At 39.2% G+C, this 27389-nt stretch overlaps 1 protein-coding gene across 3 annotated transcripts in view; it reads left to right on the plus strand.

Annotated features, from left to right (window-relative positions):
* Positions 1 to 1647: 1647 nt before the first annotated feature.
* The window catches only part of FBXL5 (F-box and leucine rich repeat protein 5), a 46693-nt gene continuing 20951 nt past the window's right edge, over positions 1648 to 27389 (plus strand). Inside the window, exons 1-5 of one of the 3 annotated variants that reach the window (XM_038008682.2) lie at positions 1648 to 1789; positions 17152 to 17367; positions 21316 to 21411; positions 23512 to 23698; positions 25502 to 25684. In XM_038008682.2, coding sequence (XP_037864610.2) covers positions 17233 to 17367; positions 21316 to 21411; positions 23512 to 23698; positions 25502 to 25684 — 601 coding nt within the window. In that variant the 5' untranslated portion in view covers positions 1648 to 1789; positions 17152 to 17232. Of the gene's footprint in view, positions 1790 to 6143; positions 6318 to 17151; positions 17368 to 21315; positions 21412 to 23511; positions 23699 to 25501; positions 25685 to 27389 lie in introns of those variants that run through there. The other 2 variants (XM_008017865.3, XM_008017863.3) reach the window with 2 other exon arrangements.

Genomic DNA, 27389 nt, shown 5'->3' on the forward strand with positions numbered 1-27389 from the left:
TGGCAGAGACCAAAGAGAACATCATGTCCAATCTGCTCATTTTACAGGTAAAAGTAATAGCTAACATTTAGTGCTTCCTATGCCAGGCTCTGCTAAATTCCGTAAAACAGTTAATTCTGAGGATACTTTGTGAGGTAGAAACTCACTATCCCTTTACAGATGAGGATACTGGCTCCACACTCCAACCCAATTTTGCTTTACTGTCTCTTCACTGTAAGAGAACACTTTTAAAACAGTGCAATTACAAGCACATTCCAAAGTTTTGTTACAACCCCGCACACAGGGGAAACACCTATAGTAGTCCAAAGAATCACCTTGGTAGAGACATTTTAGGGAAAGAGAATGGAACTAATTACAGTTAAATTGGTTACACAAATAACATAATGATTCATTAAAGGTTACCTAACTCTTTTTTTTTTTGAAACGGAGTCTTGCTCTGTCACTCAGGCTAGAGTGCAGTGGCTTGATCTAGGCTCACTGCAACCTCCTCCTCTCAGGTTCAAGTGATTCTCCTGCCTCAGCCTTTCCAGTAACTGGTACTACAGGTGTGTGCCACCATGCGTGGCTAATTTTTGTATTTTTAGTAGAGATGGAGTTTCGCCATGTTGCCCAGGTTGGTCTCAAACTCCTGACCTGAAGTGACCCACCCACCTCAGCCTCCCAGAAAGTGTTGGGATTACAGGCGTGAGCCACCGTGCTGGGCCACCTAACTCTTCACTGACTTATCTGGATGACTGGTGACTGATTTCCCATAACAAGTCAGCCTGAGAAAGTCCTTTTTACACGTGTTGTAGATTAATTAATATGTATTCATAATTTAGCACCTTTTATCACTCAAAAGTGTCCTAGACCAAGTCTGCACAGTTGAGGAAATGAAGGTTCCAGAATGGCCAAGTGATTTGTCCTAGATTTTGTGGGTAGGTAGTGAGAACTGGGATTAGAGTTCAAATCAATGTTTTATGTATTAGCCAGGCTATTAGTCAGTGAACACAAATGAGATGTATACATGACATCTCTATTTTTAGGTAGCTCTCAGAATTTAAATTATTTTTAGGAGGTGTCTTGTGTAATTGGGGATGTTTTTGTACTCTGTTTTGAGTTTTTAAAACAATCTCAAAGGCTGGGTGTGGCAGCTCATGCCTATAATCCCAGTGCTTTGGGAGGCCAGGTGGGAGGATTGCTTGAGGCTAGGAGTTCAAGATCAGCCTGGGCAATATCATGAGACCGCACCTCTACAAAAAATAAAAATAAAAAATTAGCCTGGTGTGGTGGCAGATGCCTGTAGTCTTAGCTATTCTGGAGCTGAGAAAAGAGGATCATTTGAGCCTAGGAGTTTGAGGCTGCAGTAAGCTATGATTGTGCCACTGCACTCCAGCCTGGGTGACAGACTGAAACCCTCCTAAAAAAGAAAAAAAAAAAAAAAAAAAAAAAAAGTCAAAGGTAGGGAGGAAGGAAACAGAACTGATACTTTCCTAATACTTTTTTTTTCCCTCTCTGTAGGCAGGGATTAAGCAATTGCCTGCCAGATTTCATCATTACAATGAATGTAACTCTGACACTTTACAGGAAACTTATCATTTCTTTCCATTCCAGAAACTTGTGATACTTTCTCACTACATGGTGCAAACAGCTGAGTCAAGTTGTCCTTGAGAGTAGCCACCTTTCCCTCAGGTCATACACATGGAACCATTCTTTCTCCCTACAACTCAGCCCATAATAGAGCCTTTGACTGAAAATCAAGATTTTGGTGTTCACTTGGAAATATTTACTACGAGGTAAATGACACAAGGTAGGTGACACAAAGGTATATTTGGGAAATGGAAGGCTCATCTCTGTCTGAAAATGTTGCAAGGAAACTTTATGGACCACTATACACATTATATCTCCAGATTTAAAATGAAAGAAACTATGGTTTTAGCATTATTTAAACTTCTCTTCGAAAGGAGATCTAAGGAATGGGACTACTCTATATTTGAACAGTTAACGTAGTTTGTGGTGCAGCTCACATTCTCCTGGTAGAAGGAATTGGAAATCTGAGTAAAGAGGTTCCCAGAGCTGAATTTCACCCAGTACCCAGTTTAGGAATCAAGTTTTGCTTATGAGGTCAAAATGAGAACCCTTTAAAGGAGAGTAACAATTGTTGAAAGTAAGAAGGATGTTAAATACAGCTTGTTTGGATTAGTTTTCCTTAAAAACCATATATGTATATTACTGAATAACAGGAGTATATTGGCTTGTAAAAACTTTTCAAATTATCATTCATGCAGCAAGAAATATTTTATGCTTGCTATGTATGCCTACTACTTGTTCAGGGAATGTAGATAAGCATTATTACATAATGTCAGGTACTTAAAATGGCTATGAAATTATTTTACTGGATACCTTTTCATTTATGACATTCTTCTGATTTTTTGTCATTAAATATATTTAGTTAAAGCACAGGAGGGACTGGAATTAATGAGGAAGAAACATTGATCACTGCAGCTCATTCAGGATGGGGTGGATAGTATGAAACTTTGAATCTAAAAGCTGGGAGATTTCCAAGAACAGTAATCTGGATTTATTCAACTTTATATCTCAAGCTCCTGCTGCATAGTGGGTGTCCAATTTAATGCTGAATATGAGAAAATTAAGTCTCTGGAGTCCCAGATGGATAATTTTTCTGAATATTTAATGCTGAGCTTAAGGGCCACTTCCACCAGAAAGCCCTCTGTGGCGATCTAGAAAGTTGATTAAGACCATCCTATATGTGACCATCTTAGTCCGTTTTCTGTTGCTTATAACAGAATACCTGAAACTGGGTAATTTATAAAGAAAAAGAATTTATTTCTTACAGCGTGGGGCTGAGAAGTCCATGGTCGAGGGGCTGCATCTGATGAGGGCCTTCTTTCTGCAGAGTCCCAAGGCAGCGTAGGACATTATATGGCGAGGAACTGAGCATGCTGGCACAGGTCTTTCTTCCTCTTGTAAAGCCACCAGTCCCACTCCTATGATAACCCATGAGTCCTTTAATCCATGAATGAATTAAGCCATTCATGAGGGCAGAACTTTCATGACCCAACCACCTCTTAAAGTCCCCACTTCTTAATACTGCCTTATTGGGGATTAAGTTTCAGCCTGAGTTTTGGAAAGGACAAACATTCAAACCACAGCAATTCCTAAATCATCTTAGCTGGCTGCAGCAGTTGTCGATTGACTATTTTAATGGACAGTAAGGATCAACTCTGGTACTGAGAGAGGACTATGATTCCAGCTGGGTCAAAATGGAAACATTCTCTCATTGCTTGTTTTCACAACTAATCCGCTATTGGGGAAAGTGCTGTGTCACATACTCAAATAAACGGAGTTAAATGCCTTAGAATTGACCTTCCCTGGCCAGTAACCCTTTCCAGGGTTCCCAAATTAGGCTTGGAAACTACTATAGAAGAGGCCTATTGATAACGGAAGAAGTTATGTTTTTAGGTTGCCAGAGACAGTGTGAGAGTAGGTAAGAGAAACGACCAATTCTACCAGTCATTCTACAATGTGGGTTTTCACTGCTCTGTTCACATGCCTTATTCAGACTTCTTGTGGTGGTCAATTGCTAGATGGTCTGTTGGAATTATCTGCTGTCATATATCCAAAGAGGTCTCAAAGAGAGTTAAAATGACAACCTTAGCCTTTATAAACGTTTCAATCTGCTGTAGTTGCAGTAACGTGTGGTAATGATACTACATTGATCAATGACCTCTCTAGAGCTAAAGTTCAGTATAAGTCAGTCATTTATTTTGGATATATCAGGTGATTAATTGCTACATCATTCAGCGTATGGAGCTAATGTTAACAGCTTTCCATAGGAAAAATTACTTACAGGGCTTATTTTAAAAATCACTTTCTTTCTTTCATTTTGTCATCTAAAACAAATTCCTTGAAAAGGCCAGTGTCCAAAGTGGCTGCTATTACTTTTCAGCTGACTATAGAGCTTCAAATCTGTGTGGATGGGCTTTTTTTGTTGTTGTTGCCAAATACCTTTTTAATGTGTCTGGTTCTAGAGATGGATACACTAGTGAACAGCATAAACACAAACAGTTGATTGGAGAAGACAACTTAGCATATTAAACGTTAGTAAAAATGAGGAAATTACACAGTGCTATGAACTATCCTCATTCTTTTTTCCAACAAGTATTTACTGCATACTCACTTTGTGACAGACATCATTCTAAGTGCTCAGGATAAAACAAAGTGCATGTTCTCATGGAGTTCATTTCTCTATATAACTGGTTAACCTGAGGTCTGATTCTTCATTTCAAGATAGCTGAGTGAAAGATTAGCATGAGGTAAAGAAATAGAGGGTGAATAAGAAAATGCTCTCTGCGGGTTATTAAAAAATATAGAGGCAAAGTCCTGGGGAAAGAACAGAGAAAGAGAGCGAGAAACAGGGTGAAAGGGAGGAGGAGGAAGAGACAGTCAATATCTTTATGAAGTACTTTATTATTCTATTTGTTAAGCATTATTCCTGCTTCTGAAGACACACTGTGTATAAGCCATCTCTGTATCCCAACTAATGCAATGCCTGTGGGGGTACTGTCAAATCCAGATTTATATGACCAGATTTTTCACTTACTAATTTCTGGGACCCTAGGCAATTACTAGAATGTCTTGAAGACCTAATTTCCTGCAGCACTACCTCATAGAGTTGCTTTTAAAAAGTATTAATAGCTTACAGACGGTACTATTATAAATGCTTCAAATATATAAACTCAATCCTCATAAAGATTCTGAGGTAGGTATTACTAGCCTCATTTCATGTAAGAACAAACTGAGGCACAAAGAGGTCATATAGCTTGTTAACGGTTGTATAGCTAGTGTCTGGCAAAACCAGGAATCTTAACTTCATTTCCAGAGTCTGGTTTAACCACTGTTTACACTGACTGTCTATAATAGCATATAGTAAGATAAGATTAGAACTAAATAGGGTGCATTCTACTGCAAAGTTCTTTCTCACCTCCTTCTACTCCATTATTTGTTGAATATTTACTGATCCCCATGTTGTCTTGCAACTGTGATAGATAATAGAGAACAAGGGTGAACACAGGATATCTGGTTCTTGCTCTCCTGGAGGTTCTGGCCATTAAGCAAATAACAATTCCTCTCAAGGTTCTCAGGCTTCCCTGTTTTCTCCTGTTTCCCTGTCTGCCCAGCAATACTCCAGCCAACCAATCTAAGACTGACAAGCGTCAGCAGAGAACAGGGTCTCCAGGAGGTCTGTGGCGAGGGCCAGGCTATTTATGGGGAAGAGACAGACATTTCCCTGGTTTAGTGATCTTGTTTTCTCTCCGAACCTCCGCTTAAAATGGCGGGACTTGTACCAAGGTTCTTTACCGCACTAACCTTCCATTATTCACCCTTCTTCCCACCCCCAAGGCCCGTCGGGCCTATCCCTGACCCGCGTTCCAGCACTTGAGGTGCATTTCCGCACCTGGATCCCCAGATACTGTTTTTCCCCGCGTTGAGACTTCCGAATTCCCCCAGGTCTCTCTCTCGCGGTCTCTGCCCCGCCCCTCGCACCCAGGCCCGGCGCCCGCGGTGGGCTGCCGCCCGGGACCGAAGCTCTCAGAGCCCGCAGCCCTGGTTCACCAACCGCTGGGCGGGAGCCAGGCCCGACCTTTGACTGGCGGGCGGGGTGGTCTGCACTTGACCCCTGAAAAAGTCTGGCACGGGCCAATCGCAGGGAGGCAAAGGGTAGCTCTGGAGGTCCCGGCCAGACGCACTGGTCACCCAGGCCAAGCAGGCGTCGGGGCCTGGGCACAGGCAGAGCTCGCGGCCCCGACTGCGGCCATTGTGCGTGGCTGCCTCTCCTCAAGGCCTGGTGGGCTGGGCAGAAATGGGAGAAGCGCCGAGAGCGCCAATGAAACGACTTTCCCCTACTCTCAGATACTGTGCTTTCATGTAGAGAAAGAGACAGGGGAAAGGTTTGGGTTCTTTCTGCTGCATAGGGAGAGGACAAGAAACGAAACGAGTGGGGGCGGGAGGCAGAAGCCGCGAGCCTCTGCGCGCGCCCGGTCACGTGGGCCGCAGGGACCGCATGGCGGCGGCCTGCGCGCCCCCGCGTTCCTGCCGGCCAGGCTGACCGGGCGCGCGCGCCGACGGGGCGGGCGCATGCGCAAGGGGGCGCGCCGCCTCTGCCCCGCGGCGAGGGTGTCTATGGAGAGGCGGCGGCCGCGGCTGCTGAGGCGGAGGCTGAGGCAGTGGCGATGGCGCCCTTCCCTGAAGAAGTGGACGTCTTCACCGCCCCACACTGGCGGATGAAGCAGCTGGTGGGGCTCTACTGCGACAAGGTAACGGAGCGCCAAGCCTCCTGCTGTGGGCGGTGCGGGCGGCGATGGGGAGCTGGCTGGGTTACCGGGGCGGCCTGGCCTGTGCCGCGCCCGCAGCCCCGTGCCGTCGCCGCGCGAGTAGCCGCCTGCGCAGCTGTCAGCGCCGCCCGTTCCCGCAGCCTCCCCGCCCGCTGCGGGGCCCTCGCAGAGCTGGCCTCCCCGCCTGGCTGCCGCCTCGGACGTGCTCTCGGGGCGGGCGGCGTCCCCTGCCGAGGGCCTGGCGCCTGAGGAGGGGCTCTGCCGGGGTCACTGGCCGCCCTCGCGCCGGCCCCACCGCCGCCCTGGGCCTCCCGCTGCTGCCTCTAAGGAGAGCGGTCCTACCTCCCCGAAGCCCTGGGTGCCCCGGCCGGCCACCTGCGGTGGACTCCCATCCGCACCGAGCAGTTGTTCCCGTTCTCCGTCACTCCCCCGGGCCTGTTCGGGGCTCTCCGTGCAGACACCCACCATCCTCTGAACCTCTCGCTGGCTTCCTGGCTGGAACTGCAGCGTCTCCCAGCTACCGGGTTCCTTTTACCCCCAGCTTTTTTCACTGGTTTGATTTGGGGGAAAAGCCAAGTTTAGAACTGAAGAACCTTCACTCTTCATATGTCGCTATCGTTTTTTTTGCAACTTTTATTGCCTTGACCACTTACCAGATGTAGATTTTGTTATAAGACAGCAATTCTTGGAATTCTTTACATAAGCTCGAATAAAGGGGGCCTCGGGAAAAGTTGGTTTAACTGTGAGAACCATTTTGGGCTCATAATTGGTGCAGCATAAGCTGAAGAGGCACTTTTGTGGAGATGATTCAGGGCCCTTTGCTAATGATTTTAAAACAATATTTAACATTCCACATATTTGTCAGTTTATGTTGGGGAAAGTCACATGGATATCTGCAAACCTCAGGCAGTCCCGTTTCTTGTGGAAATGATCCAACTACATAAAGCATTCAAATGACTACTGTTTAAGCATAGAAATCAACTTTTAGGAATTCTCAGAAATTGCATAGCATTATGCAGAACCATTGTCTACAGAAAAGAGGGGTGTTTCATAGTTAAGCCAGGCGATTGGGGAATGCCCAGGGTGTTCACTGCTAGGCCACACTCAAGACCAGCAATTTAAAGCAGTGACGTTGAATTTCAAATCTTAGCACTCCATCTTATCCCTCCCTCCATTCTGAAAATTTAGAAATACCCAGTTCACACGTAGTTGGAAACACCAGGACTGTCTAGGACAGTGGTTTGCAACCTCGGATGCTTATTAGCCTTAACCTAAAAACTATTAGAAATCCTGATGTTTATGTGACTAAAATTAGGATTTCACCCAGACATCAGGTATAGATGATTAAAGCTCTCCAGTTGAGTGCAGTATGCAGCTGAGAGTGAGAAGCACTTATCTGGGAGAAGCATGAGGAATGGTTAAGCCATTAATCGAAAGGGTATGTCCCTGAATTTTTTAGTTAGCAGTATTGTTGTGTTTTTATCCTCTCTGGCTTTTGAATTTGGTTCATTCAGACACCATTCTTTAATAGCAGGAAAGAAAAAAATTGGTCTCAAAAATCGAAAGTGGAAGTTGAGACTAACAGAATCCAAGTTTTCTCTCCAGTTTAAACTGTGGAGAGGTAGCCTAGGATCAACTGAAATTATATGGAGAATTTTGTGCATGTGCCCATTTTCCTAGGGGGTTTGTAGCTTTCATCGATTTCCAGATGATTGTGACCTCCCAAAATAATCACAATTTAATTTACTTGCAGACTAGGCTCACCAGCCTTATTTTAAAATTTTCAACAAGTTAGTCACTCTTTTTCTGTGTCTCTTCCTGGTGGTTGAGAATATTTGAACAAATTTTGAAAATGCAGTTGCTTTTTTACAAAATATCTGAGTCAAGATTCTTTTCAGTAATGTTCCTATTTGCATAACTAGTTTAATAAAGCATTTTCAATTTGACATAGTGTAAGTCAAAATTATTACTAATTCTGAATTAATTAGATATAGTTAATGAGATTGTTGTATATGTTTATGAAGAAGATTAAAAGTCCAATTTTCTGAACTGAGACCGAGGAGATTTAGGGGAAAAAAAAACTGCATAGGAATTTTACATCCAGATTTCTTCTTGATAATGATAGCCAATGGAAATCTCTCTTAGGATGTCCTTTGGGAGCTAGAGTGGAAAATAATTATTTTGTAATGGCTCAGTAATCTTAAAGGAATTAAAGGAAGAGTACCTTGTTTGTTTTTATTCATTTATCATCTCACGTTTTGCCATTATCCTTTGGTTGTATAGACCAAGGATATCCCATTGAACACAGTTTACAATAAAACTATACAAAATGAGAACTAGTTTTTATGCTCAAACTAAAAAGGTACAAAATAGTTATTTCACTGTACTGTAGTTCAAATTTGGGCTCTGAATGCCCAGTTATTATAAAGAAGTCAGTTACTATTTTCAATACTGAACTTCTCAAGTACAATGTATTTTAGAAGCATCCATTTATTTGCTAGCATCAAGTAAACCACTTATATGCTTAAACTAGTTAGTATAATGTATTCCAAAGTTATCTTAGTCTACTTATTTTTTAGGTAGAAAGTTGAATAGGATGAGAAAATAAAACAAATTTTCAAAAGCTAACAGATGTATGTCTTAGACCATTTTAAATATTACTGTCTAATACCTGATTTAATACTTTGCCCATAGATTTCTTTTTACATTTGTAAAAAGTTTTATGGAAAGATTTTTCACCTTTGTTATCCAGACAACAGTGCTTTGAGTTATGTAAAGACAAAGTATTTCTGTTTTATTGCTGGGGACTTACAGGCCTAGATTAGCTAGGCCAAGGTTACATAAGCAGCTAGTGGTAGATCCGGATGGAAACCCAAGTCATTGTTAGGATTCCTAGTTTAATTTTCTTTATATTAAACCATAGTAGTTTATTTTTTGGGGAACAATGTGCTAAGAAATCTGCTAATTCACTGACCTTTCAAACTGGGATGATGTTAGTAAATATTTATATTGAATGACATCCTTTTTCCATTTTACTTCAGTTTATCAGTCTTTTCTCCAGTTCTCCAAGGTTAACGCCATTAATTCTGTCAGTGAGCAATGGAGTTTCTACCATCTACTCTGTAGTAGCTTGTACTACAGAAAGACGTTGGCAATGTGACATGGGGTCTCTACTCTCAAAAAGTTTACAGTCCAGTATGTACTAACATCTATGCTAGGATGGAAATCCAAACACGGTGTAGTGGGAGCAAAGGGAGTTATGTGGTCAGTTCCACATTAAAGTGTCAGGAGTGGTCTCTTTGAATTGATTTCTGAGGGAAGAGTAGGCTGTGGTTGTAAGGATGTGGTTAGTTCAGAGATTCCCAGGCTTATATATAAACCAGTTATTAAAAACTCAAGTAATGGAAGCCTTAAGGCATGCCCACATTTTCAGGTAAGGGTATTAAAAGTGCTATTTACTTTTATTAAAGGATTTAATATATTTATACATTTATTTATACATATAGGACATTTTGTCACCCAAAACTCTTAAGTGGGAAGAAGCGTAATTTGAATATATTCTTTTTTTAAAAAAATGAGTGAGTATAACTTTATGGTCAGTTTTCCTTCCCCACCTCCCGGCCCCCCACCCCTTTTTCTGCATACCTGTAACAATTTATTGACTGGCATTTGAGAAGATTGGCTTAGTGGAGAAAGTATTGAATTGAGAGCTGTGGAAGAAGTAAAAGGGAATTTAATGAGTTCTTACTACATGTCTACATTGTTTTTTTTAATCTTCACAAGAACTACATAAGACAAATATTATCCTTCATTTAAAGTTGAGGAAACAGCTTTAGTGGTTAAGTAACTTACTCAACTCATTCAACTAGTAATTAGTAGAGCCTCAATTTTAATCTTTGGATTTTTTTTCCCCTTCAGAAGCCCGTGGGTTTTGCATTACCTTACTAGTTCGGCTACTTATTGGTAGCTCTGTGATTTTATGCAGAACAGTTTACCTGTGGGTCATTTTTTCCATCTGTAAATTTGATCAGATACTTACTAAGGTTTCTTCACTGAGTATAAGTCTCCCTTGATTAAATTAAAGCATTGAGTGAGTAGACAAAGTAAAAATGTATTTGGGTGAATAATATTGGTGTTTTCGTTATGCCATTTTTTTTTTTTCTTTTTTGAGACAGAGTCTCGCTCTGTCGCCCAGGCTGGAGTGCAGTGGCCGGATCTCAGCTCACTGCAAGCTCCGCCTCCCGGGTTTACGCCATTCTCCTGCCTCAGCCTCCCGAGTAGCTGGGACTACAGGAGCCCGCCACCTCGCCCGGCTAGTTTTCTGTATTTTTTAGTAGAGACGGGGTTTCACCGTGTTAGCCAGGGTGGTCTCGATCTCCTGACCTCGTGATCCACCCATCTCGGCCTCCCAAAGTGCTGGGATTACAGGCTTGAGCCACCGCGCCTGGCTGCCATTTTCTTTTTCTTTTTTTTTTTTGAGACAGAGTCTCGCTCTGTCGCCCAGGCTAGGGTGCAGTGGCCGGATCTCAGCTCACTGCAAGCTCCGCCTCCCGGGTTTACGCCATTCTCCTGCCTCAGCCCCCCAAGTACGTAGCTGGGACTACAGGCGCCCGCCACCTTGCCCGGCTAGTTTTTTGCACTTTTTTTTTTAGTAGAGACAGGGTTTCACCGTGTTAGCCAGGATGGTCTCGATTTCCTGACCTCGTGATCCGCCCGTCTCGGCCTCCCAAAGTGCTGGGATTACAGGCTTGAGCCACTGCACCCGGCCTGCCATTTTCTTACCTATTTTTGAATGTGCTGTATTGTCTTTAAGTGACATACCACTTTTGAGAATCAGTTTGAAACCAGGCTGTAATACTTGATTTATCACTGTAGAATGTTTGAGACAGAAAGTCAGTTATAGGTTGGGCGCAGTGGCTTATGCCTGTATCCCAGCACTTTGGGAGGCCAGGGCAGGTGGATCATGAAGTCAGGAGTTCAAGACCAGCCTGGCCAGAATGGTGAAACCTCGTCTCTACAAAAAATACAAAAATTAGCCGGGCGTGGTCGCGGGGTCCTGTCATCCCAGCTACACTGGAGGCTAAGGCAGAATTTCTGAAATCCAGGAGGCAGAGATTGCAGCGAGCTGAGATTATGCCATTGCAATCCAACCTGGGCGACAGAGCAAGACGCTGTCTCAAAAAAAAAAAAAAAAAAAAGTCAGTTATAAATCCTTTTAAAATGTGGAAGGTACCATGTTACTATTTGTTAATTATGTGTGTCCTTTCGTATATATAAGTTCTTTGTTGAATTTGTGAGGCATCAGAGTATATAACTTTATAGGTCACTAGGAACCTTTATATTTTACTGTAGAAGAGTGCTCTTCAAAATGTGACCTGTGACCTATTAGTAGTAGGTCATAAATTTCTTTTGTGGGTCAGGAACAGCATTAAAAATTTAAATGGAAAAGTAAGTATTAGAGTACATCACAGATTAGAGAGGGAAATACTGTTCCCTGAAATTTGTTTGAGTGTTTGTGATGGGTGTGAATCTGGATTACACTATATTTCATACTAAAGGTCATGGTTAACAGTGTTTGAAAAACAGTTTTCTAGAGCAACATTTCTTAACCAAAGCACTGTTGACATTTTGAGGTAGATGCGTCTTTTTTATGGGGGCTATCCTGTGCCTTGTAGGCTGTTTAGCCACATCCTTGACTTTTATCCACTAGGTGTCAGTAGTACGTTTCCAGTGGTGACAACCAAAACTGTCTCCAGATTTTGCCTTTTATCTCTGGGGGATGGGTAGGGGGGTGGCAAAATTACTGCCTTGGTGAGAACTGTTGCTTTGGATCAAATGTTCTTTCTAACAATTTACTCTCTTGGATCTGAAAAGATAGCTTTATTAATGGGACTAACGTTGTATCTGTAGAAAAGCCATAGATGTTAGAGTTTTAGGGACTTGGTCTTGGTTTTGTTGTTTACTAGTTGTATGATGTGGGGTAAGCTTTTTTCCCTGAGCCTGTTTGTTAGACTGTAAAATGAGGATTTTAATACCTACTCTTTAGATTGTTTTAATAATTAAATATATAACAACACTAGGGTAATTTCTCACATATCTTTGGCTTCAGTATGTCCCAGAAATTATTAGTGTCCAAGTTTTTTTCCTCTATAAAGTCTGTATGTGAAGGCAAACAATTTTAAAAACTATTCATATAAACAGATGTCAAAAAAGTTAAATTGTGTATATTCTGGTATATTCTGGTTCTTTTTTTTTTTTTTTTTTGAGACGTAGTCTCGCTCTGTCTCCAGGCTGGAGTGTGGTGGTGTGATCTTGGCTCACTGCAACCTCTGCCTCCCAGGTTCAAGCCATTCTTCTGCCTCAGCCTCTCGAGTACCTGGGACTACAGGCGTGTGCCACCATGTCCAGCTAATTTTTGTAGTTTTAGTAGAGATGAGGTTTCACTATGTTGGCCTAGATCTCTAGACCTCGTGATCTACACGCCTCGGCCTTCCAAAGTGCTGGGATTACAGGTGTGAACCACTGTGCCGGCCCTGGTTATTCTTTTAACTGCTAAATTTACTAACTTTAGGTACCAGGTTAAAAACATTTGCACTTTTCATATGGAGAAAAACTGAGTTGGGTAGTATCTTTAAGGACTTTTCTGTCTGTTGCTCTTTTTTTTTTTTTTTTGGCTTTGTTTTCACTTCATCAAATCAACAAACATGTTGAGGATTTAATGTAGATAAAAATCTTACTTCCTCAACCTGTTGTACAAAATATTTTATATTCTCCACCAAGAATTTAACTTGATCTGTTAATCTGTTGATATTTTTCCCAGCTTTATTGAGGTATAATTGACAAATAAAAATTGTATATATTCAAGGTGTACAATACGATGGTTTGATATACATATACATCGTATAATGATTACCAAAATCAAATTAACACATCCATCACCACAAATAATTACCCTTTGTGTGGGAGTGGTAAGGACACAGAAGATGTACTCTCAGCAAATTTCAAGTACATAATACAGTATTATTAGCTATAGTCATTGTACTGTACCTTATATCCCCAGAACATACTCATCTTAGAACTGAAAGTTAGTGTTCTTTGTTCGGCATCCCCCATTTTCTCCATCCCCTGCTCCCTGACAACCACCTTTCATACTCTCTGCTTCTATGAGTTCTACTTTAGATTCCATATATAGTGAGATCATACGTTATTTGTCTCTCTGTATCTGGCTTATTTCACTTAGCTGTTTTCCAGGTTCATCTGTGTTGTTGCAAATGACAGGATTTCCTTTTTTATGACTGAATAATATTTTGTTGTATATATCACATTTTCTTTACCCATTTGTGGTCAAGCACTCCAATTGGCTCCATATCTTGGCTATTATGAATAATACTGCATTGAACATGGGAGTGCAGATATCTCTTAGAGATCCTAATTTTATTTACTTTGAACATATACTCAGGAATGGGATTGCTGGAACTTATGAAAATTGCATTTTTGATTTTTTGAGGAATTTCCATACTGTTTTCCATAATGGCTGTACTAGTTTCTTTGTAATGATATTTTATTTTAGTCTGAATACAGAATTAATAACGGAAAAGCCAACTAAGTAAGGCTTGCAGATGCCTAGGTAGTGTTTATATTCTGTGTTCTTTATATTATTAAATTGTCACAGGTAGCCAGGTGCAGTGGCTTGTGCCTATAATCTCAGCAACTCAGGATGCTGAGCCAGGAGGATCACTTGAAGCCAGGACTTTAAGACCAGCTTGGGCAACATAGTGAGACCCCATCTCTAAAAAATAAAAGAGTAACTAGGTGTGGTGCACACCACACCTGTAGTTCCAGCTATTCCGGAGGCTGAGGCCAGCAGGAGGATCACTTGAGCCCAGGAGTTCGAGGTTGCAGTGAGTTATGATCATGCCACTACACTGCAGCCTGGGCAACAAGCAAGACCCTGTCTCAAAAAAATTCTCAGAAGAACTCTGTGAGGTAGTTAATATTATTAGCCTTGTTTTACAGATGAAGAAACTGAGGTACAAAGAAATGTAATGATTTGCTGGCAGAATGGATTTACACCTAGGCAATCTTGCCCCAGAGTCAGTGCTTTTAACTACTGTGCTAGATTAGCTGGATATAGATTCTATCTGTAGTTTAGAATCTCTTTATATAGTTACTATAGTTAATTTGGCTATCAGTTTGTGGCGTGAAACAAATCTTTACCTTAGTGTGTTATTAGATCTAAAAGAATTTCTAATAGTCTAATGAGAATATATGCAAAATTCCCTGTATGTCTTTTAAGATATTATTTTTCTTAACTCATGTTAGGGCCTTACAGTCTTCCTTTGATATCCTCCTATTTTGTGGGAGATTGTTTTCAGGACACCCATGGATACCAAACTCCATGGATGCTCAAGTCCCTTATATAAAATAGCATAGTACTTGCATGTAACTTACACGTCTTCCTGTATGCTTTAAATCATCTTTAGATTACTTATAATACATAATACAGTGAAAATCCTATGTATATAGTTGTTATATTGTTTTTTATTGTTATTTTTACTTTTTATTTTTTTCAATATTTTCTTTTCTTTTCTTTTTTTTTTTTTTTTTTTTTGAGAAGGAGTCTTGCTTTGTTGCCTGGGCTGGAGTGCAGTGGCATGATCTCGGCTCACTGCAACCTCCGCCTCCTGGGTTCAAGTGATTCTGCTGTCTCAGCCTCCCGAGTAGCTGGGACTACAGGCATACACCACCATTCTCTGCTAATTTTTGTGTTTTTAGTAGAAACAGCGTTTCACCATGTTGGTCAGGCTGGTCTCGAACTCCTGACCTCAGGAAATCCACTCACCTCAGCGTCTGAAAGTGCTGGGATTACAGGTGTGAGACACCATGCCCAGCCTTTTACAATCCACAGTTGGTTGAACCTGTGGTTTCTGTATCCCCACGGAGGCTGACTGTGTTTACTTTTTGCCATTAAAAAAATAATATCTAGCGTTAATGGTTTCTTTTGATTTGTGTCCTGCTTCTACTAAGGCTATTTTTAAGTTTGCTTTTTTATTTTCCCCCAAAAAATGATACACGATAATGTTTGTAGAGATCAGCCACTAATGAATTTTATTGTAATCTTGTGTGGCATTTCTTATGATTTAAAAAAAAAATCTATAATATGTATTTAACCAAATCTGTCTTACCTGTGTTTTTTGTGTGGCTTAAGAGCCAAGCATCACTTTTACATTTTTAAATAGTTGGAAAAAATCAAAAGAAGAGTAGTATTTTGTGACATGTGAAAAACATATAATTTTGAATTTCAGTGTTTATAGAGTTTTATGAAAATATAACTACAGTCATTCATTTACATATTGTCTATGACTACTTTTGTGCTACAACTGCTGAGTTAAATAATTGCTACGGACCACATGGCCTGCAAAAGTTAAAACATTTGTTATCTGTCCTTTTATAGAAAAGTTGCCAATTCTTGCTCTAGATGATTTACTTGTGTATTGCAGTTAACTGTTCATTGTCTTATTTGCCTTCACTGGAATGGAAACTCCATAAAGGCAAGAAATCTTTGTTTTGTTCATTGATATATCCCAAGTACCAAAGAACAGTGCTTACCTCATAATAGCTACTCAGTAAATATTTGTATAGAGTAAAAAATGTATGACTTTATAAAAAATGAATATTTAATTTTCAAAATGATAATAGCTAATGTTTATTGAGTACCAACAACGATGTGAAATACAGATGTTTTATTATACCCATTTAACATCAAGGTTAAACTAACACATTAACAAAAGTAGGCCAGGTATGGTGGCTCCTGCCTGTAATCCAGCACTTTGGGAGGCTGAGGTGGGTGGATCATGAGGTCAGGAGTTCAAGACCAGCCTGGCCAAGATGGTTAAACCCTGTCTCTACTAAAAAATACAAAAATTAGCCAGTCGCGGTGGTGGGCACCTGTAATCCCAGCTACTCGGGAGGCTGAGGCAGGAGAATCGCTTGAACCTGGGAGGCAGAGTCTGCAGTGAGCCGAGACCATACCACTGCATTCTAGCCTGGGCGACAGAGCAAGACTCCGTCTCAAAAAAAAAAAAAGAAAAAAGAAAGAAAAGTAACTTACCCAGGGTTGCACAGTTAAATAATGGTAGAACTGGTATCCCATCCTAGAGAATCTGACTTTAGAACTGGTTCACTGTAAGTGACTCTTAAAATGCATAATCCATACTACCTTTTATAGAAGATAGTTAATTCTGTTATGTATAGTACGAATAATTTTGTTTTAGGAGCTTGTATGTCATCTGTTTTGATGCTCTGTCATCAGACTGTCATTCCAGCTGATGACAGGCAATAAGCTTAGATTATGTTCCATTTTAGAAATACCAGATACTTTAGAAAGCAAGTCTAGGAGGTATGGTGTTAGTAGCTTTTCCCCTTTCATCTACCTGTTGTATTTAACCAAATCAAGTTTCCCTCTTTAAAATTTCTGCCTGCCTGTATTTAGCATACATATAGAGTAATGAAATTTTAGGTTTAGAAGGGGCGTGGTTTAATCTCTTCTATTTAAAGAAACGATGATTTGTGCACGTATCGTTTTTCTATATCACCAAGCCCTCCAGACAGCAAACCAACATCTTCCTGGCCTAGTGTACTTTTTAATATACTATTATAACTTGTTAATTTATGAATTTCCTTTATTTGTACTTTAACCAAGTGTAAGGGAAGTATCATGCTGTGTGCAAAAGTGAATAGGGATGTATTTGAATATTTTTTATTTGTGCATATTTGCACGTATTTATTACACTTTTCTTTTTAAATTTTTATTCAGCTTTCTAAAACCAATTTTTCCAACAACAACGATTTCCGTGCTCTTCTGCAGTCTTTGTATGCTACTTTCAAGGAGTTCAAAATGCATGAGCAGATTGAAAATGAATACATTATTGGTTTGCTTCAACAACGCAGCCAGACCATTTATAATGTACATTCTGACAATAAACTCTCTGAGATGCTTAGCCTCTTTGAAAAGGGACTGAAGAATGTTAAGGTAAGTTTGCAAAAATGGATATTTAACTGTCAAAACTTGTGCCATCTTCTGGTATGTCATTGACAAAACTTGTCATTGTTTTATAGTGAATGATGCAACGTTAAAAAAAAAATTATTGCCGGGCGCGGTGGCTCACGCCTGTAATCCCAGCACTTTGGGAGGCTGAGGCGGGCGGATCATGAGGTCAGGAGATCGAGACCATCCTGGATCCTGGCTAACACGGTGAAACCCCGTCTCTACTAAAAATGCAAAAAATTAGCTGGACATGGTGGTGGCAGGTGCCTGTAGTCCCGGCTACTCGGGAGACTGAGGCAGGAGAATGGCGTGAACCTGGGAGGCAGAGCTTGCAATGAGCCAAGATCGCACCACTGTACTCCAGCCTGGACGATAGAGCGAGACTCTGTCTCAAAAAAAAAAAAAAAAAAAATTATTTTGTCACTTGTTAAAGATGGCAAGGAAGACTATTTAAAAAGAACTACTGCAGTGGGGAGTTTGCAGTAGTGGAGAGAGAGATCAGGCCCAACATTGAATACAGTAAGGACAAGTAGGGATTTATATCCAAGTGGCAAAGTGGGAAGAGTGGGTGGAAAACTACTGAGGAAACATCAAGGCCAAGGGGATTCTTGCTAGACTAACTATAAAATTCTTGCTGAAGGCAGGAGGATAATAACATATTGAAGGATGAGTAGTTTGATCAGATGTAGAGAGTGATCAGATACTAAGACTGAGAGATTTTCACTAAACCAATTCAGCAGGATTTTTGCTAAAATTGGACTAAGCAGGACAAGAATAGAGTATAAGGTCAGGCCTAAGTTGAGAAGAGGACCCAGAGGAGCCTGATTCAGGTTTGATGAGAGTCTTCATCAGTTACCTCTTTATTATTGTTTAATAAAATTTTATAATGAATACTACTCACCAAGTCTTAAAGCTGTTTTTCTAAGTTGAAGTTTTAATTAGAAAATTTTTACATTCTGTTAACATTTGCTGAATTATTAAAGGAAAGCTATCAATCCAGTTAATGGTGACCAAAGGTATAATTATTACTTAGAATGAATAAACACTTTAATTTTATAAATTGTACTTGTTTTAGAATTGAATGCCAGCCAGGTGCAGTGTGCAGTGGCTCACACCTGTAGTCCCTGCCAGCCAGGTGCAGTGTGCAGTGGCTCACACCTGTAGTCCCAGCACTTTGGGAGGCCGAGGCTAGTGGATCACTTGAGGTCAGGCATTCTAGACCAGCCTGGCCAACATAGTGAAAACCTTTCTCTCCTAAAAATATAAAAATTAGCCAGACATAGTGGCAGGCGCCTGTAATCCCAGCTGAGGCAGGAGAATTGCTTGAACCTGGGAGGTGGAGGTTGCAGTTAGCCAAAGATGTTACTGGGTATAGTTTAGGATAATAATGTAGAGAGACTTTCTTCTTAATTACATTTATATATTATAGGATTTTGAAATTTGATCTCAGTTATTTCCCTTCTGGCTTGGTGAAGCGTAAGCTTAAATTATAGCTCTTTTAAGCCACCATATACTCTTCACCTAGAGATTTATGTTCTGGAAAGGCTGTTCTGCAGCTTAGGGAGGATGGATTAAAGATAAAAGACTAAAGGAGGAAGACCATTATTAAACATTATTCTAATAGTTTCTGGAAGAATACTCAGTAGCTACTTGGTGGGGAGGTGTGGGAGGTTTGGTAGGGGTAGGGTACTAGATAGTAATATTAATAGAAGGGAGATTTACTTTTTTATTGAATATTCTTTTATATTCTTCAAATTTTGTATCGTATTATGTATTGCCACATGAATGCACCTTCAATGAGATCTGAACTATAGTTATGACTAGTGGAAATAAAGGGGAGGGGATCAGACTTGAGAATTATGTAGGAAATAAAATTGATAGAATGTAGTGATTATACTTAAAGGGAGGAGGAAAGAAAAGAAATAAAAATGAGGATTCAGCCTGACTTTCTAGAGCATATAGAAGAGGGTCAGGAAATAAAAAGATTCATTCTTGACATACTAGGTTTGAACTGCTTGTGTATCCAGATGGGCATTTATGAATAGGAGGTGATAAAGATGGATTTCATGGTCAGAAGAGTGACCCAGTATGAAAAATAAAATTTGATAGTTATTATTAGCATATAAGTAGGAATGGAAGCCATGTGGATATGCTTAGGGAAAATGTGTAAAGTCGTAAGAGAATAAGACATTGGATTGAATATTGGGAAGCAGTTGAATAAATTAGTTCTGGAAAAAGAGACCAGAGAGGACTTAACAGAGATGAAATATTTTCATATCTTAAGTTTTCATAGGCTGGGCATGGTGGCTCATCCCTGTAATTCCAGCACTTTGGGAGGCTGAGGCGTGCAGATCACTTGAGGTCAGGAGTTCGAGACCAGCCTGGCCAACGTGATGAAACCCCATCTCTACTAAGAATACCAAAAAAATTAGCTGGGAGTTGTGATGTGCACCTGTAGTCCCAGCCACTCAGGAGGCTAGATGGGAAAATAGCTTGAACCTCAGCTTGCAGCAAGCTGAGATTGTGCCACCACATTCCAGCCTGGGTGACAGAGCAAGACTTGTCCCCCCCCCCCAAAAAAAGTTTTCATTATTTTGTAAATTTCCTACATGCTTTGAGAGGGCTGATATAGAACTGGGAAAATGTAATTTTAGGTTATGAGGAAGAACTTTATAGCTCCTTAGAATTGCCCAGAATTAGAATGATTTACTTCAAGATATAGTGAGCACCTTGCCTTTAGAAGTGTTGATATTGATATATATGACCTTACATCAAGTAATTTTTTTTTTTTTTTTTGAGACAGAGTCTTGCTGTGTCACCCATGCTGAGGTGCAGTAGTGCAATCTCGGCTCATGGTAACCTCCTCCTCTCAGGTTCAAGCAATTCTCCCTGCCTCAGCCTCCCGGGTAGCTGGGATTACAGGTGCCTGTCATTATACCCAGCTAATTTTTGTATTTTTAGTAGAGACGGGTTTCGCTGCATTGAGCAGGCTGGTCTTGAACTCCTGACATCAGGTGATCCACCTGCCTCTTCCTCCCAAAGTGTTGGGATTACAGGTGTGACCCACTGCGCCCAGCAGTATAATGTTAACAGGTACAGTTGACCATTGAACAACATGGGGATTAGGGTTGCCAACACCCTGTGCTGTTAAAAATCCATGTATAACTTTTGAATCTCTCAAAACTTATAGCCTGCTACTGTTGACTGGAAGCCTTACCAATAACATAAAACGATTAACAATTATCTCATATATTGTATGTAATATATATATACTGGATTCTTAAAATAAGGTAAGCTAGAGAAAAGAAAATGTTACTAAGAACATCATATGGAAGAAAAAATATATTCACTATTTATTAAGTGGAAGTGGATCATCATAAATGTCTTTATCCTCATTGTCCTCACATTGAGTAGGCTGAGGAGGAAGAAGAGGTGGGGTTGGTCTTGCTGTTGCAGGGGTGGGAGAGGCAGAAGAAAATTGGTATTTAAGTGAACCCGCACAGTTCAAACCTGTGTTGTTCAAGGGTCAACTATATTCTGAATTTTTTAGTGGAGGAGACACTAGATGACCATAAAGGGATTCCGTAATGATACAGTCCATTAGGCTTGGAGATATATTAAGACAACGGACATTTAGAAATTATATAAATATATGATTAGAAATCAAATCAATAGAAGTTATGGGCAGATACTTGCTATTTTTAGACTTTTTGTGATATTTTAAAAATATAGGGTTACATACATTACTAAAGTAATCCAAAGCTTACTGTTTTACGGACATCTTTTATGCTAAAAGTAGAGAAACCACTTTGCAATTTCTCTATTTTTTTTTTTTCCGGAGGTTTTATGTCACATTTTAAACTGCCTTCCTGGGACCAGACATAATTAATGAAGCAAAACTTTTATAAAAATGTATTTTTTTTTGGTTTCCAGAATGAATATGAACAGTTAAATTATGCAAAACAACTGAAAGAGAGATTGGAGGCTTTTACAAGAGATTTTCTTCCTCACATGAAAGAGGAAGAGGAGGTAAGCATACTTTTTCCCTCTTGTGATTTAGATTTATAACATTCTTAAAATACTATTTTGCTTCAGAGGATCTTCAAAATAATGCATAGGAAGATGTGTCTGGTTGATGGAGAGAAGAACTCAGTTCTTTTTGGGAACTGAAGAAAACCCAGAGGGAAAAAAAAGAACATTTGTTTTGTTTTCTCAGAAAGGTTGTTGCTTTTCATTGAATAGATGATTTAATTAATTTACCCAGGAAATAATTTTCTTTTTTGTAAATGGCTCTGTCTTAAATGTTAATAACTTATGCTACCCTAATGTCTTTTCAGAACCTTTGGAGGATTCTTTAAACTTCTAAATTGTCTTTTACATTTTCATGCTGTGTTTAAAGATTTTTTTAAGTTTTTTTTTTTTTTTTTTTCCAGTAGTGTACTTTAGTATTTAAATGGTGGTTTTAAATTTATTAGCCTTGACTGGACATGGTGGTTCACATCTATAATCCCAGCACTTTGGGAAGCTGAGGCAGGAGGGAGGATTGCTTGAGCTCATAAGTTCAAGATCAGCCTGGGAAAAATAGCGAGACCTCATCTCTGTTAAAAATTAAAAAAATCAGCTGGGCATGGTGGCATGTGCCTGTCATCCCAGCTACTAGGGAGCTTGAGGTGAGAGGATTGCTTGAGCCCAAGAGGTTGAGACTGCAATGAGCCGTGATTGCACCGTGGTACTTCAGCCTGGGTGATAGAGCAAGACCATGTCTCCAAACAAACAAACAAAGACATTTATTAGTCTTAAGCCTACTATACAAGTATTAGGGTATCATTGAATGAATGGGCAAAACGTTTTCCCTTTTTCTTCTGTCTCTAATTTGGGATGAATATCAGAGTTAGAAATAGATAAATGATTTTATGAGGAACTGAATACCTGTTCAACTGTAAGTCAGTTATTGTAGAGATTCTCAACTATAGCTTCACCTTATAATCAAATTGATATTTAAACAAACAAAAGAAACCCCAACAGTATTTTAAGCCCTTTCCAGACAAATTACATCAGAGTTAAATCAGAGGACATGCATTGACTTGGGTATTTTTTCAGGGCCCCCCAACTCATTGTAATATACAGCCAGTGTTGAAACCACTGAATTAGTAGACTGACCAGTGTTTTTTAACTGTATGATACCCATCACAATTATCTGTGGAAGTGAAAACAAAACAAAAAAAGCCTTGTTTCCAACCTCTAAAGATTCTAATTCTGTAAATTGGAGGTTGGGACTAAGCATCTGTTTAGCAGAAGAAATCTCCATGGATAATTCTTATAGGAACCACTGTTGTAAAATAATGATTTGAGGGAACATTTCTAAAATCCAGAAACAATATTGAAAAGTTAAGTGTTTCAGTAGAGTTCTGACTTTTATGTTTCCAATACACTGGGAACCATTCTCATGTGAGACAGAGGCCCAGTTTGGGTGGAGTTCGGTTACTCTAGTACCAGAAGGCAGTTAACTGACCTAAACTAACAGAATGATTAAGAGTGTTTGACAGATTCTGTAAAGGGAAAGCCTTCTGGTCCTCATACTTTAAAATTGTTTTGGGATTGATTTATTAACTGGAGAAACCATAACAAGAGGGTTTTATTTTATTTATTTATTTTCTTTGAGATGGAGTTTTGCTCTTGTTGCCCAGGCTGGAGTGCAATGGCACAGTATCGGCTAGCCGCAACCTCTGCCTCCCGGGTTCAAGCGATTGTCCTGCCTCAACCTCTCGAGTAGCTGGGATTATAGGCATGCACCACCACGCCCGGCTAATTTTGTATTTTTAGTAGAGACAGGGTTTCTCTATGTTGGTCAGGTTGGTCTTGAACTCCTGACCTCAGGGGACCTACCCGCCTTGGCTTCCCAAAGTTCTGGGATTATAGGCGTGAGCCACTGCGCCTGGCCAGGATCTTCTTGATGTACTTTTCTCTGCAATTTTTAGATAAACTAACTCAGTGGTAACAACTAAAATTTTTATCTTTTTGAGATATATGATCATAATACGACATTCAAGCCGTTAATAATTTAAAAGGGTGTAGAGTGAAACAACACGAATTAAGCATCTTTCCTCATGAATATTTTGTTTAATTTAGGTTTTTCAGCCTATGTTAATGGAATATTTTACCTATGAAGAGCTTAAGGATATTAAAAAGAAAGTGATTGCACAACACTGCTCTCAGAAGGATACTGCAGAACTCCTTAGAGGTCTTAGCCTATGGAATCATGCTGAAGAGCGACAGAAATATTTTAAATATTCTGTGGATGAAAAGTCAGATAAAGGTGAGATTCATATATATAGATAAAGAACAATTTATTAGTTATAAGGTCATTGACATCTTACTGATACGAATTGTAGATTTTGGTTGAGGAATAATTTAAGTTAGGCCTGTATTGTGGTCAGTTAAAGGCGTTATTTTCATGTATCAATTTAATTGAAGACAATGGTTCTCATTTTAGAATTCAGTGTTGTGTATGATAATTTAACATATACTTGGGACGTATTCAGTGTAGTGTTTCTTGAATGAATTTATATATGAGTGAATCCAAATTATTGAAAACTACCAGTACAGAGCACTGGCCTGCTCAAAACTGATCAGTCAAAATTGTTGAAAACTACCATTACACAGAGCACTTTTGTGGTATCATCCTGCTTCCTGAGCTTTGTTGACCATAGTGGCTGCTTTTCTCTTTCCTTGTGTTTTTTCATTGGTTTTCAAAATCAGTTATGTTTATAATTTATTTTCATCCTTTCCTGTGTATCATTTTTTCAGCTTGTATCCAGTAATATTCAGAGGAACAACTACTAGAGGCAGAGTTTTTCTGTGTTGTTACTCTGAAAATACAGATGAGAAATGCAAATAAACCGCCTTTTTTAAAAAGTAAACTACTTCCTCAGTAATTATTTAGGTTCACTTCTTCAAGATTGGCGGCAGCAATGGGATTTCTGTTAAAATAGCTTGGAGTTTTTTGAAATTGGTCCTTTTATTTTTATTTAACAAAGTAGGTGAAATGCATGTTGAAACAAATAATTTTACAAGTTAAGCAATAATTAATCCCATAAAGCTTGTATGCCTTACTCTGAAATATAGCTTGTGCTTTAGTTACCAAGCTAAGACTTGTTGTGTCTGGTTTAATTGTAATTATAACATGGGATTTAAAAGCATCACACTTACTACATTTTGTTTTCCCACTCCTTCAAAGCAAATTGTAGCTGTATTATGTTTAAAATATTTGGCATTTTAAAAGTGGTAGTTTAAAGAATGTGATCATAGCATTTCTATATTTAAGTTACTTTGTGAAACAAATCAGATATATAAAGTACTCAAATTCTTCATATGACTTTAATGATGAATCTGTTATATTTTTTATTGTAACCTCATTTTCATTTTTATTTTGGAAATTATTACTGAAATAATAGGTTTATATATCCATAAGTACTTCCTGCAATAGTTGCTGACAAAAGATTCCTTATCAACGTGAAACAACATCAGAAATATTTGCATTTTGTCGCGTCACCTGCGACATAAATAATTGAAGTAGTTTAAAGCACCTCTAGGTTAAGGCAGTCAGATTTTGCAGACCTCTTGCATGAAATGTGAAAATCAAAGAGGGAATACAAGGAAGATTATTGACAGGAGTCATAATGCATAAATGGAAAAGGTCATGAGATTTGTGTGTGTCATTAAAAATGCCTTGGAGATCTCATAATCTGGCTGACTCTATACTTGTTGATTTAAAGCTGTATAACCTGTTTGGTTCCTTTTTCAAGTGATGCTACTTAATGCTACAAAGTGAGTATTGTTTTTTCTGTGATGCCTTTGTAAGAGGAGGTTAATTCTGTGTTCATTATTGTAGCTCCCACTGATGAAGTATGATTTGGGCCATGATAGTTTAACCCTACTTGTTCTTAACAAGTTTAACATCCCCATGTTACCTCTAATACATGTTATTTCATTTTCACATCTTGCAAGCAGGAAGGAGTTGACTTCAGGCACTGGATTTTGTTTATAGAAATGTGATTGTAATTTCTTATCGCATTTGCTCTTTAGCCTTTACTGGTAAAGTTTTTCTTTTTTATTTCAGAAGCTGAAGTGTCAGAACACTCCACAGGTATAACCCATCTTCCTCCTGAGGTAATGCTGTCAATTTTCAGCTATCTTAATCCTCAAGAGTTATGTCGATGCAGTCAAGTAAGCATGAAATGGTCTCAGCTGACAAAAGCTGGATCGCTTTGGAAACATCTGTACCCTGTTCATTGGGCCAGAGGTAGGTAAATGGGTTTTAAAAATATTTTCATATTTTTTTGTAAATGAATATTTATTTACATGAATCAGCAATGCCAGGGAGGGAAACTCTGAGAGATTCATCAAAAAGTAGATTTTATAGTTAGATGATGTGTTTTTGGTATATATATTTTTGGAAAACTAGCAATGTTGAAATTCATGGGTAAATTATAATGGTGTCTGCAATGAAAAAAATTAGGAAAATATATTTGTGGGAGGGGATGCAAAAAGATTGACAAAATGATAATTATTGAAGATAGGTGATAGATACATGGGGATTCATTATGCTACTTCTTTCTGCTTTTGACTGTTTCAGAATTAAAAGTTAAAAATAAAATTAGTATGTTTTCAAAACTGCTTTAAATAATTATGTTTAATAATAATTATATGAATATTTTAAAAATACAGAATAAATTCTATAAAATTTAAGGGTGATATACCATTATGGCTCCATTTTGGTGATGGCTCAAAATAATTGTGAATCTGTTTCTGTCTTTGACCTATCTTTATTTGATTGGTAATGCCACATTGTCTGAATCACAGTTTCATATAATATCATTATAGTAAATTACTTTCACATGTGAACAGTTAAAGAAAATTTTCTTTTCATCAACATATAATGCAGTTATGGGTTAAATACAACTAATATAGCATACATTTTTTCTGTCACTGAATTAAACAATTTCTGCTAGGTGAGTTTTTTTTTTTTTTTTGAGGCAGAGTTTTGCTTGTGTTGCCCAGGCAAGAGTGCAATGGCGCGATCTTGGGTCACTGCAACCTCTGACTCCCAGGTTCAAGCGATTCTCCTACCTCAGCCTTCCAAGTAGCTGGGATTACAGGCGTGTACCACCACACCTGGCTAATTTTGTATTTTTAGTAGAGATGGAGTTTCACCATGTTGATCAGGCTGGTCTCTAACTCCTGACCTCAAGTGATCCACCTGCGTCGGCCTCCCAAAGTGCTGTAATTGCAGACGTGAGCCACCGTACCTGGTCCGGGGGAATATTAGCTTCCAAATTCACATAATTTTAAAAATTGTTTTCTGTTTATGACTTTATGTCTGATTTAAATTGTGAGTCTGATTTAAAAGCAATTTTATTCATTACAATAACATATAGCACTTTTTTTTTGTTTTTGAGACAGAATTTTACTCTCACCTAGTGGAACTCAGTGGCATGATCTCGGGATCACTGCAACCTCCACCTCCCAGGTTCAAATGTTTCTCCTGCCTCAGCCTCCTGAGAGCTGCGATTACAGGCGCCCGCCACCATGACCGGCAGATTTTTTTGTATTTTTACTAGAGACGGGGTTTCACCATGTTGGTCAGGCTGATCTTGAACTCCTGACCTCAGGTGATCTACTCTCTCAAAGTGATGGGATTATAGGCTTGAGCCACTGTGCCCAGCCACGTATAGCACTTTTAAAATAAGCTGTTAGATTTTTTTTTTTGAATGAAGCTATTTGGAATATTAGGTAGACTTATATCATCTAAATAATTAGAGTTGTTATGTGGGATAATTTTTTCTGTTAGTTGTAACATAATGAAATATTTAGTAAAAAGTCAAGGCAAACATGGATGCAGAAAATATTTTCTCTGGCTGTTTTTAATTCTTAAGAATTATTAAGAATTATGTCATGATTTGATATGAATGTCAAATGTGATAATGCTGTGCTAACTTTCATGAATT

Source organism: Chlorocebus sabaeus, chromosome 27, assembly GCF_047675955.1.
Source record: "Chlorocebus sabaeus isolate Y175 chromosome 27, mChlSab1.0.hap1, whole genome shotgun sequence".
In the NCBI taxonomy this organism is placed as follows: domain Eukaryota; kingdom Metazoa; phylum Chordata; class Mammalia; order Primates; family Cercopithecidae; genus Chlorocebus; species Chlorocebus sabaeus.